The sequence below is a fragment of the Aquila chrysaetos genome, chromosome 8 (genome assembly GCF_900496995.4).
Source record: "Aquila chrysaetos chrysaetos chromosome 8, bAquChr1.4, whole genome shotgun sequence".
Taxonomy (NCBI): Eukaryota; Metazoa; Chordata; class Aves; order Accipitriformes; family Accipitridae; genus Aquila; species Aquila chrysaetos.
In genome coordinates, this window is record NC_044011.1 from 33864265 (window position 1) to 33877168 (window position 12904).

A 12904-nucleotide genomic window follows, 5' to 3' on the forward strand; every position below is an offset into this window, starting at 1 on the left:
CTCCCTCAGTCTCTCCTCCATCTTGGTAGCTGACCTCTGCTGGACTCACACAGAGTTTTCAATATCTTTCTTGTACTGATGGACCAAAAACCAGGCATAGCATTCCAGATGCAGCTAATGAGTGCCAAGTAGAGAGGAATAATCACTTCACTTGATCTACTGGTTATGCTCCTGTTGATACAGCCTAGTATGCAATTAGCTTTTATCACTACCAGGGCACACTGCTGACCTGACACCCAAGCAAATTTTCCTATTGATTGCAGCAAGGCCTAAATACCAGACTGAACATCTAATAAAGGAGCCAACAGACAGGGAACAGTGGTAACAAAACAGCAAGCATAAGCTTACAACAACTACTGATAGATAGTATGTGTGTCAGAAGAGTTGAGATCCAGATATACTCATCCTGTTAAAATAGCTGCTTTTTTACATGACTGCCCTCAGTTTCTGAACCAGCCTTTACCTAGCTCCTTACGGAAGAGAGACAAGAAGTATTCTATTCTCTCACACTACAGCATGTTCAGCCACAGCTTGCATAAAGATAGGAAGGCCATTTCTAAAAAAGACTAAAACATGTTATTTGAGATAAGCAGAGCCAGTGATACTGCTTCCTACTAGAGAAGAGGTAGGAACTATCCCCCTACTCAAGCACAGGATTTAGCTAACAAACTTGCAGAACTAAGCTCTATTGTGTTTGTTACTATTGCAATTTATTAAAAATACATTTCATTCTGGGGCATTACCAACACCTGATGAAAATGTGAAAAGCTGCATCTACTCTTCTGTCTTAAACAGAAATAGTTAACATTCAGTTTAACAAACCAATTTCAAGGATTTAAACTCTTCTCCTGCACAAAAAAAAAAAAACAAATGAAAGAAGAAAATAAACAGAAGTAAACCTTCAGCACAAGCCAAAGGAGTTAAAAAGAATCTTTTTGGTCTCTTACATCAGTTTGTTTTGAACACCAGGGCTAGCTAGAACATCAACACACACATAGAGACACTGTTTATTCTAAGTGCTAGAGTTACAGCCCTGTTTTTAACCCATCAACAGCTTGCTATGTCTATCCATTCTATTTGAATCACTTTCAATCCCATCAACTACAATTCTATCTTCAATTATGTCAGGCTGCAAAAACTACAGATCTGTTAATTATTACACAAGCCAACCCACCAGAGCAAGATAAACAAGGCAAGTTAAGCAAAGCACTTTGTTACCATCATGACAGAGATGTTACAGGATGCAGTTACTTTATGCATGATAGAAAAAGTGAGTGTTCACATTCTAGCTCTTCCAATCCTTAAATGCTGCAAAAATTTTCCCAAAAGATTTGACTTATGAATTAAATACAGAAAAAAACCCAAACCACCCAACAAGCAAGCAGCCCTCTGCTGTGACTGCTTTAAGACAACTGTTGCTTGTAAGAAAAAAAAGTCTCAAAATTACAGTTTCCATTTATAAATAGCAGAATAATTCACAGTTTGTGAACTTACTAACTACAGAGACATATAAACATGGATCACAAAGCTTATACAAACACCTTCTTGAACTAAGGCAAGCTCAGATGATATACAACTTTCAATCACACCTCCTCCTGCCCCTCACCTCTCCAGCTGGCCTGTGACTTATCCCAGTGGCATGGCTATTTCTCCAGTAATACATTGCACAGGACCTAATTTGGTATCACATCGTCTTGCATCCCCTCAGCTTCTGCCTGAAACATAAATGTGTATTTGGATACGAGCATTATTTCCCTAGCCATCCCAGAATTATATGGAAAGAAACCACATAACAAACCCACAAAATGAAGATTGAGAAACTGGAATCCCCACAGCACTTTTCAAAGTTGTAAGGCAGTCGAGAACCATAGTTATGAGAACAGTGTAAGTAATGTAATTATAGTTTATCTATTGAAGTACATCGTGATTTGCATACTACTAGAAATCTTTCAGTGATTAGTACAGAAGCTTAACCTTAAAATGTTACATTTCACAGAAGGAATGGGTTAAAAAAAATCATAGGGAAAAAATACAGTTTTTGAGCATAATCCAGTAGCTTCATGGCCAAACACACACTACCTGTAAAGGTAGAAAGCTAACAGAAAGACTTCAAAAATACACAACCAAGTTTCCTTTTTCTGACTTAGTAGCAACAGCACAGTCTTGGTCTGTCCGAGTTCCTTTCTGCTGGGATAAAAACTTTACACCAACGGCAATTTAGCAGTGATCTTTATCTATATCAATTGAGATTTTCTGCATGATCATGCCCCATGCCCTACAGTATTGTGGAAGGCAACTATACTGAAGCTAATTTTCCCATATAAAAGGACCCTGGTGTTTCTAAGCTAAACTTTGATTTATTGATTTAGTTTTGACAGACTTTGTCGTTGGTGATTCCCCACCAGTGAGGAAGTGCCTGTTCAAACAGGAAACACATCACATCATTGCTCAATATCTAGTATTAATTATGTAAAAAGTCCTCCTTTTTCTGGACTGTGATCTCAAAAGCAGCCTCACCTAAAGAAACAAAGGCACTGCGGAACAAATAACCTCCAGAAAGGATATCATTCCTCAGTCCAGTTCTGAACTACTGCATATACTCTGCAATTTCATAATTTCACATAGTATTGTAGAGCTAGTAGCTTAGCTCATTTAACATAATGGAGTAAGCTCTCAGCATGAACATATATATATAAACCTGTTGATGGAGTCTTGGTTGAATGCGTTAGCTCCCACTTAAACCTACCAAGGCCTTAAACTCTTTTGTAGAAGCTAATTGGTTTTTAAAGAAGCATGAAGCTTTATTTAAAGGTAAGCTTTAATATGCTGCCAGCAAGTACTCAAAACATTATATACATAGCTATCATCTATAATGCAATGAAAATTACTTAAGTTGTAGAGAATAAATTGTTCTGGTAAGGTTACCAATGTTCTACGATAAAGCTTCAACATTCATGTAGAAAAACTCAAGAAAAGCTTTATTAAGCTGGTGCTGTAATTATCCCTCAACTTAAGAAAACAAATACTGAAATACTTTTGCCAACAAAAAACCCCACTTTATAGGATAATAAAGTAGAAAAAAATAAGGAAGATCTAGGCAGCTTGAACAACTAATCATTCTTATGTTATTGAACACTTTATGTTAGCATTCATAGCTTACAGAATGATCCCAAAGCCCTTTTCCAGATTATTTTTTTTCCTCCCTCCCAAATGGTATCTCACAGGTGTCTCACCCTGTCCATTATTATCCCAAGCATGCTATGGGAGAGTATTTCTTTCTATACTCACTCCATTCAGTTCTGCTACAGATTTTTAACAAAGCCATGGAGAACTTATCCTAGCAGATTCAGTCAAAAGCTTCTTAGAGCCTCTAGATGAAGAACAAACAGTAATTGAGAAGCTTATATTTCACATGCCAGGAGCTCTAACAACTACGAGGGTAGACCACTTAAAACCATAATTGATAAAGAAATTATCCATGTTGATACAGGAGCACAGTTCTTATTTTCTCTCTCCATTTTCCAATCATTTTTGTAACTCCTATATTAAATAACTCAAGAATCAGGAATCAAAGGGATTGTTCTTGTTAAGTTAGTCTATTACCTTCTACAAGTGCCATTTTATACTGTAAACTATAGCAACCAGTAAAATAAGAAAGTCATTTGGCAAACAACAGCAATATCAGAAATTAACCTACGTATATCCCACTGAATACTCTGGAGTAGTCTACAGGACTACTATGGACAATTTAAACCTTTCCAAAAGACCAGTAGTAGTACTTCCAGATCTTTGTTGCGCTTCCATTTTGAAAAAAAACAAAAACCAAACAACCCAAATAACCAAAAGTTTTGCCCAGTTTCTCAAAGATAACTGCATGCTTAGTTTTTTTCAGTTCAGAAAAGAGATTAAGACAATGTAAAAAGACTGGCTTTGTGAGCAAAAGTCAGCATTTCTGAAAGGGTAGATTTGTTTGTTAAGTTTCAAGCTGAACACATGCAAGAAAGCACTAATTTTTTTTTTCTTTCAAACTGTGCAAAAGGGCTTAAGCATAAGCTTCCCTCCCACACACCGGGCCATAGCACAGGTGAACCCCACCGCACAGCGCTATGGAACAAGTTTCCTTTGGATACCATGTCCGAAAGGACATGCCATTCTACAAATCAAAAGTATCACTTCTACAACAAGTTTCACTGACAGCGTATTGCTGTCCCAAAATCGTAAGCAAAGGGAAAGTTTTGCTTCAGACTAGGTGATGAAAACTGCAAAGCTTGTTCCTAGAAGGACATTTAAATATTTCATAATATTATCCTCCTCATAGAAATTAATCATTTTTCTAAGTTTTCTATAGCTATTAATTTTTCAAATAAGGAGATATGGTTTTGAAGAAATGCATACACAGGTACTGAGTACCTTCACTGCATAAGAGTTTTTCCATATGAAAGCTGGTAAGCACATTCTTCTGCTCCTTCAGGTAGCAATGAGACACACAACCATAGCCTGTTGTGCCTCTGCTAAAAAGCCACTCTCTGCCCTGAGATCACCCCTGTTCACATCTGGTAGACAAGCATTCCTCACACGGTTCAAAATTTCTCTTATCTGTGGGCAAACCAACCTTGCCTAAACCACACCTTGGAAGGCAGCTGTGAGAGACTGAGGAACACAGTTGCTGCAGCAAGCTGGATACCCCATGAATACAGGCACCGTAGAGGAGGGGACACACACCACCTTGCCAACCTGCACAGGCCTTGCTGGAGGGAAAAGAACTGCCTGGGTAAGGGGTAAGCCAGCGCCCACCCCGCACCGTTACCCATCCATACAGCCCACGCTTTACAGCTGAACATTTAAACACCTGCCGGCCTCGGGACACCAAAGCAGCGCCCCATCCGTGGGCCCACCATCCACCTCGCTGACTGCCCCCGCTCCAGAGGGCACCTGTGAGGTAAGGCCCGCCATTGCCACACAGTCCCACGCCGCCCCCTCAGACAGGGCCCCGCCAGGCGACTCCCCCCCCCCCCCCCCCATCTCCTCACTGCACTCCCACGGAAAGAGCGCCTCAGCGGTAACGGGACACGGCCCGAAGGGCACCTCCAGCCCTCCCGAACGGGGCGATAGTCCCTTCTCCTCAAGGGCCAGCCCCCCCCGTTCCCCCTCAGGCACGAGCCCATGGCTCTCAACGGTCGCCGCCGCCGCCTGCCCGCGAGCTGCCGCTGCCCCACCCCACCCCCCTCCGCCGCCGCGCGCGCTCTCTCTCTCCCTCAGCAGCCCTGAAAGCCGCACTCAGACACGCGCGTCACGCCGAGCCGCCAGCCAACCAGAACACACCAGCACCTGCACCCGCGGTTTGCGAACTAAAGGCGGGTTCGTCTTTGAGTGACAGCTGGGCTCGGCCTGTCAGCCAGCAGCGGCCGCCCCCCCCCCTCTGCGCGCAAAACGCTGTTGGAGAGGGGGCGGATCCCCTCTATCTTATCCCCCCCCCCCCCCCCGCGGCCGCTCGCTCCCTCCGCCCCTCCGAGGCGCGCAGCGGATCGACAGGCCCTCCGCCCAATAAGCGCGGAGGCCGCTTGCGCGGCGGCATGGCTCGGGACCAATGGGAGCGGCGGCTGGGCGGAGGCCCGAGGTTTCCAAACGCTCCGCGGCGCCATGGGCTGAAAACTAAACCGAGATGGAATCTCCCAGTCTGAACCGGTTTGAGCCGGTTCCGAGTCTGTGGCATTAGGAGGGGGAGACGCGCCGCGCTCAGTCCCTGCTACCACCGCTGCCTCCGCTGCCGTGCGTGTGACCTGCTCGTAGGGGAGCCCGCAGGGGGAACCGCCGGCGCGACTGAGGGGGCAAAGTTTAGTGCGAGCTGGGGGGGGGTGGGAATGGGGGAGATCTGAGCGCTGGCCAGGCCTAGGGGAGGGCGGCAGCAACAGGAATAGCCAGAGACCCAGCCCCACGGGCCCGGGCCTGGGCAGCCAGCGACGCGGGAGAGCGAGCCAGGGCCCCGCCGAGCCGGAGCTGGGGCAGCCAGGGCCACGAGGAAGGTAGAAGTTCCCCCCCCCTCCTCCCCTACCAGGGGCCTTGGGAGGCCGGAGCCCCGCGCCGACCCCCTTCCCCCCCCCGCCCCCCTCAGCGGGAGGTGGGAAGCGCGCCCCGTCCGCTGCGCGCCCGGCGGCGGGCGGGCGGTCGGTCTTGCTCCTGGGCCGAGGGGAAGGCGCGGAGCCGTGCGCCGAGGGGAGCGCCCGCCCGGGGGCCGCAGGCTGCTGCTGGGCGCCTAGTGCAGTCAGGCCGGGGCACGCTTGCAAGGGGGTAGTGCGGGGGGGAGAGGAGTGGCGCTGGCGATACGTACCCGACAGGGAGGGGGGTGCGCTCGGCCTTCCCCCGCTTCGGGTTTGGGTTTTTTTTTTTTTTTTTTTTTTTTTTTTTGAGGGGGGGAGCGTTATTTTTGGTGGTGTTTATTTTCATTTTTTTTGGCGTGTGGTTAGAAACTTGGCTCACCCACCCCTACTTTTTGAAGGAAGAGGCTGTAAGAAACACCTAGGTAAGTGAGTGCTCAGGCTGCGGGGAGGAGTGTGTGTGTGCGTGCGGGGGGGGTGGTTGTTGCGATGAGTAACGCGGGGGAGGGGGGGAGCAAGGGGCGAGCGCTCGGGAGAAGGTGCGGGGGCCGCGGGGGAGTGTGGGGGGGGTAGGGCCGCGCGTGTGCTTGTGCTGGGGGGCGCAAAGTCTTGGCCGCGGAGGGAGAGGCGTCGCGGGCTCCGAGGAGAAGCCCTGAGGGGCGGGGGTGCGTTTGAAACCGGGTTTGGGGTAGGAGCATCCTAGGCCCGGCCGAGCGGCTGGACGGAGCGCGGAGCCTGCTGCGGATGCTGGGGCTGCGGGGAAGGCGGCAGGGGGGCCGGGGAGCCGCTGCTGGGGCGCACAGCGGGGGCCTGCCCCTCGTTAGGAAGGGTCCGAGCGGGCGGGGGGGGTTGGGATCGGGTACGGGCAAAACTAGGGACATAATCTGTAAATTATTAGGAGTGGAAGTTTCCAGAAATATTTTTGTGTGTCTGTGCAGCAGTATTGAAACGTCCGCCTGCATCACGTGGGGGCCCTGTATAGAGCGCAGGGCTGGAGCCGAGGGAGGGAGCGGAGGGAGGGGCTGCGCCGCCGCGGGCCCGCCGCGCTCCGCAGGGCCCCGGCCCGCCCGCCCGCCCGCCCGGGGCGCCGCCGCTCCTTCCTCCGCCGCGGCTCTGCTCGCCCCCCACCCCCAACCTCCGTGAGCCGGGGCGCTGCCCCTCGGGGAGCAGCGCGGCCGCGGCTCTGCGGCGGGAGCCGGGGAAGGCCTCCGCGCTGGGTGGGTGTGAGTTCTTTCGGGGGCGCTCCTTGTCGGGCGCGGCCGTGGCGAAAGGGAACGCGCCGAGGGGTCGGGCAGATATTGGCGGAGCGGTGTTACTTAATCTCCTACGCGGGCACGCGTGTGTGTAAAGTAGTGAGGGAAGGAGGAGTCGTTCCGTTGCGATTGCTGGTGTGTGAAGGGTAGTGCGAATGCGTTTGCGATGTGTTCCGTTTCATATCGTGCAGCTGGAGGAATTTACAAGTGATGCAACTAAGTCGTTGGAAGAGGGTAGAGGGGCGGTAATTCACTTGCGTTCAGGAGCGGAATTGCATGCTTAGGAATGGGGCAGAGTGACTCTCTCAGGGTGGGCTGTTTTTTCTTTTTTTTTTTTTTTTTTTTTTTAATCGCTGTCCCCAATGAGCTTGAAGTAGCTGCGTTGAAGGTGGTTTAGAGTTCATTGTGAATACTGAACATTTCTTAGTATTAAAATGTGTGCTGTTATTCCTGTGTACTACATGCTTAAATTAATTGAGTATATCATAATAAGCTAACTGCTGTGTTACACTTAAAGGTCTAGGGTCATCAAGAGTTGGGATAACTATGTAAACAGTGCTGTAAATGCAGTTCTTTTGACCTTCGGTAGATGTCAGATTCTTCCTATGTTGTAGTTCAGATTTTTTTTTTTAAACTTTTTCTCTTCTTTTGTTTCTGTTTCACCATTTATTGGTAGTGTTGAAGAATTGATTAGTGGTGGTTCTTAGAGCTGAGGTTTAAACCCGTTCCAGAGTTCAGGCGCGATGGGGGGGGGGGAAGTATAGGAGTGTAGTCAATCAAAGATTAGAAGCTTCATGTGAGTACACTGTTAGGAGTAGGAAATCAAGTTGATTGCAGTTGGCATTGACCACAAAGCCGCCATTTCTGTATTTCAGTTTGTGAGTAGGTAGGTCATTTTAAAGATAATGCTGGGAGTGGCAAAAGGCCCTATTCAAAACATTTCCTTTCTCTTCCATGTGGTTAATAACTTCTCTTGGTCACGTGGCTCCTCATTTGTGCTCTTAGGGCTGCGTAAAAACCACAGAAAGAGGCTTAAATCTGAAATGAATGGCCCCACCTGAGGAACAACTGATTTACGACGTTTATTGTAGTTTGAAAACTGCTTTCCGGCTCATGGTTCAGCCATGGAAGCCAGATGTGAACAGAAAGGGGCGTGCCTGAAAGCATGCGTGTTTGGTGGGAGTATTAACCGCTCTAAGCTGCAGAACATATTAATTGGTGCAATTTCCTTCTAGTAGTGCTGCTTACTGCCCCTCTGCGAGGTGAAACTTTCAAATGTCCTTCTGAGTTAAAAGAATGAAATCAGCCTTCCCTGCTGTTTTGTTTCTTGCTTCCATACTTAACATTGCAATTTTGAAACCTTTAGGAGTTGGGGGGGAGGACAGATGTGGAGTGTTAGATTTAATTTATTTTGGTTTCTACTTGGTGTTTATTTCCTTCTGTCTTTCCAGGTAGATGTTGTAAAAAGGCTGACTGGATTTTGAGATGGAGCCCTCAAAATGATTAAATTAGTGTAGTAATACTAAATAAATGAGGTTTTTTACTTCAAAATACAATTAAAATGTTCGGGTTTTGAAGTTAATATCTTTCTGTATAACAGTAAATGAAATTGCTCGACAGTACTTGCAAATACGCATTTCTAAACAGATTTTCCTTGTCTGTATGCTACTGTAGGACTTTCACTTAGTAATTACTTGGGTTGAGGCACAGGTTTGTCTTGCTCTTTACTTTTGAGCATGACTTAAATAGGTAAGGCATAAAGCAAATTCTTACACATGAAGTTACTTAGAGCAGATCTGACTTCTAGCTTACTCTAAAGAATGGGTTGGCTGGTCATATGGGGGGTGTTTCTGAAAGAGTTTCAGATTGTATCTTTCTGAGTATGCAGATAGCTCTAGTGTAACTTTTTGAGTGATCTTGCAGTTGTCCAGACTTCTGACTCTTTCTCAAGTGAGTAGTTTCACATGAAATTTGTAGCTTTAGGGAAGATCTGAAAAGCAGGGTGAATGGCAGGAGAGCTGCCCTAGAGGACAGGGAAGGAATATGTGTTACAGTTACCAGTGACTGTGAGAAGAGGGCAATAAACTTGATCAGGTGCTTCCAACATGGGGGTGGTGGTGTGAAAGGGTTAGAGTATAATTTACCATCCACAATTCTGTGGTTCCTGGCTTGTTCTCTTGCTTTTTGCAATTGCCTTTATCTTGTACCAGTCTCGGGCTGGTAAGCATCTTACATGCACACCCACAATCACACAGACCCCACCTGACTTCCTTTGCATAATACTGAAGCTGCTATATCTAGGACAAAGAGTTAATGCATGTGTTGCTGGTTTTGTGGGACCTGAAACCTTCAGTAGAATTCCATTTCAGTTTAAAGTTATCTAATGTGTGGTGTATGGAGTAACCTGCTGACTTAACCCTCCCCTTACTTCATCCTCTCAAAGTGCCTTCAAACAGTCAACTTTCTTGGTTTCAATGGTATTTTTTTTACTTGCATGTAGTTAACCTGTAAGGTTTTATTCTCCAAGAATTTGAAAAATGTCCTCTGGCTAATTTCTTACTGTGTATGTAGATCACATTTCACTTTCATAACTAGTTGTTTAAAAGGTTTTAGAACTGATCTTCTAAACATACATGTTGGCCTTGGCAACTCAAAATTAATCTGAGATTGCTAGTATGGGTTTTGGTTGTAATGATACTGGGTATTTCTACCAGCAAACTTACTGGTTTACACATGTTTAGGGACTGGTAGGGGTTGACATCCACTTTGAAATAAGTTTTAATTTGCTGGTAATACAGCCCATTGACTAGTCAAACTGTTATTATGTGTTACACCTGCTGAAGACCCTGAGAATTTAGTTGGGGTAGTGATGTGTGAATTTTTGAGAGAGAGTTTGTCCAGCTACTTGCTGAACAATTGAAGGAGTGTTGTATTCAGTGCTATCTAGTACTGCTAACATAGCTCATCTAATTCAAATGAGATGCTGAAGTTGAAGCACTTGCTTTACAACTACACCTAATAGTATATAATTAATTGACCAATTTTTTATTTATTTATTTTGCAGTAATCTATGCCAGCAATTATGACAATGTTAGCAGACCATGCAGCTCGTCAGCTGCTGGATTTTAACCAGAAACTGGATATCAATCTCTTGGACAATGTCGTGAACTGCTTGTACCATGGAGAAGGCGCTCAGGTAGTGTGGACTTAGAACCTATGTTTATTGACCATGTTTAACCTTATAACAAATCAGTTGAGCAAAATTAATTTACTTCAGTAAAAATCAGTAATGTTCGTGAATTTACTCTGCCAGTGACTGGAATATCACTAATAATTGATGTGCCCTGGTTTAAAGGCAGGCCTCATGTAATGAACATTGAAATGATACTTTGAAAAATGTTAGTTTAGTGTGTGTTCATTTCTAGCATGCCTTCTGCTGTTGAAAGGTATTATTAGCAAGTGCAATTTGGTAAGGGCACTTCTGCTTGCAGCTCACCTTCTCTTAGTTCTTCAGGAAGGTCTGAGCTACCTGTTATTTATTATTGTGGACAGGGTTGTCAAGCCATAAATTTGGTGTTGGCTTCACTGAAGGATTGTATTTAAAAGAAAAATCTTAATTATGTTATTACTATATATGTACTTATAAACAAGCATGTCACATTTAAGAGAAGAGTTTGCCCTTTCTTGTGTCTAGTTTTTCTTCCCCATTACTGTTTGTCTGCACGGGTTCTTCTTGCACTCTTCTCTTTGGACTTAGTGCGGATTGTGAAGTCTAAGTTTAAATTGGGGGAATGTGTGCACTTGTGTGTTTGCATTTATTGTCTTAAGTGAATCTTGTATTGCTTTTATCTGTTTCTTGAACTACTTTGGAAATAAAACTTAAATGTTGAAAGCAAGTATTGCTATGAGGGTGTTGGCATAGTTTGGGCAAATTTTAATTATTCATGCTTAACAAATTGGGAGTTTCAATGTCAGGCATCTTTTATTAAGATATTCTTGCACAACAATAAGAAGTGAATTAAAATGGGACAAAGTAGCTGATGCTTCTCTATTCCTTCCAGCTGTTAGAATAAACAATAATATACTTGCTTATACTTGTTTGTGTATCTTTTTCAGAAAAAAAAAAAAAAGCTTTTTTAAGGCTTACTTATGTGAATTCCTACAGGTTCTGAAATACCTTGCTGTTTTTTGAAATACTTGAATTTTGAGATTCCTAAAGTCAAATAGTTACTAGCTCTAGTTTTTTAAATGGTCATATGGCAGAAAACTGCTTGTAGCTTTTGCCTTAGAAGTATGGACTTCTGACTGCTTGTTTTGTAAGCCATATGCTTGTTTACAGTACTGCCTTACAAAATAGGTGGTGCTTATAGTATTGTTTGGTTTGAACAGAGTTTAAAAAGTTGGGAAGGTTTATAAGGAGAATAGGATTAACACTAAATACAGTGATCAAATTGCTATTGTTCTGGTATCATGAGAAGTTGCTTCACTTAAAACAGCTGGGTATAGTCTCTGATATTTAGAAAATTAATGCAATAAGCAAAAATTCAAGAGGTGGCACTTAACTGGCAAAAGTGAATTATGATATAAACTTATTTTAAATACATGTACTAATATGTGTCACTTCAATGAAAATCTGGTTTGCTAGTTTAGTAAGTTTCCAAAGGTGGAAACATGTTTCAGTGAGTCTGTGAGCTCTTACCTCTTCCAAGGAGTTCAGAAGTTCCTGTGGGGAAAAAATGCTTTTCTGTGGAGCCTGAGAGCTCAAATCATGACTTAAAGGGTGACAGGAATAATAGAAGTTGAGGAAAGTAAATATTAAAATTGGGAGATTAACAATAGTTTGACTGGAATAGGGTTAGGGTAATGCTAGGGTAGAAAAGGTTTAGAATGCAGCCTGGATGGCCCATGCTGAACTTGCTTTCAGATTCACCTGTCTCCTCCTCCTGCTTAATTCTTATCTCTACTTGCAAAACTCTTACCTGCTGATCTGTATTAGGCAAGAAAGAAGCTCTTCTCTGTCCTAGACCTTTATGTTTTTTCCTGTTCTTAACTTTTTTTTGGGTATACTTCTTTGAAAAGAATGCCCCCAACCCCACCCCAGTGCAACACATGACTAAGGAGACTTCAGACAACTCAGACATTTACCTGGACTCATCCCAGACTCTTAATTCCATTGGTCTGTTAGACCTTCACATGTCCAGAAGGATTATTTGCTAACTGATTTTATTTTTGGTAGCAACAACACAGGGAGGCTTCGATCTTGATTAAGCATTACTGTTAAATTTATACTGTTTTTATGAAACTACAGGAATTGATGTCCAGAAAAGGGGTTAGAGGGTATGAGAGCAAAGTTTCCAGTGCTTGGGAGAAGGATATTGAGCATCCATATTTTGTTGGTGTTGAAATTTGATCCTGTGATATGTCACCAGTATTAGAAGCACTAAGGAGGCCAGTATAAAAACACACCCAGGTTGAACCTGGAAGTAATACAGCTATTCTTTCTCTCTTAAACTAAACTGCATCAAAACTGCTGATTTTTTTTTTTTTTTTTTTTTT

The 12904-nt window shown here is 44.4% G+C and overlaps 1 protein-coding gene and 1 long non-coding RNA gene across 8 annotated transcripts in view; one reads left to right on the plus strand and one right to left on the minus strand.

Annotated features, from left to right (window-relative positions):
* LOC115344325 overlaps positions 1 to 3605 on the minus strand; it is a 64585-nt gene extending 60980 nt beyond the window's left edge. For both annotated transcript variants that reach the window (XR_005933045.1, XR_005933047.1), the window contains exon 1: positions 1607 to 3605. This is a non-coding gene — a long non-coding RNA (uncharacterized LOC115344325). The remainder of the gene's footprint in view (positions 1 to 1606) is intronic.
* Positions 3606 to 5607: 2002 nt separating this feature from the next.
* XPO1 (exportin 1) overlaps positions 5608 to 12904 on the plus strand; it is a 40713-nt gene continuing 33416 nt past the window's right edge. Inside the window, exons 1-3 of one of the 6 annotated variants that reach the window (XM_030022516.2) lie at positions 5608 to 5769; positions 6497 to 6520; positions 10413 to 10544. In XM_030022516.2, coding sequence (XP_029878376.1) covers positions 10419 to 10544 — 126 coding nt within the window. In that variant the 5' untranslated portion in view covers positions 5608 to 5769; positions 6497 to 6520; positions 10413 to 10418. Of the gene's footprint in view, positions 5770 to 5837; positions 6024 to 6464; positions 6521 to 7197; positions 7313 to 10412; positions 10545 to 12904 lie in introns of those variants that run through there. The other 5 variants (XM_030022514.2, XM_030022513.2, XM_030022515.2 and 2 more) reach the window with 5 other exon arrangements.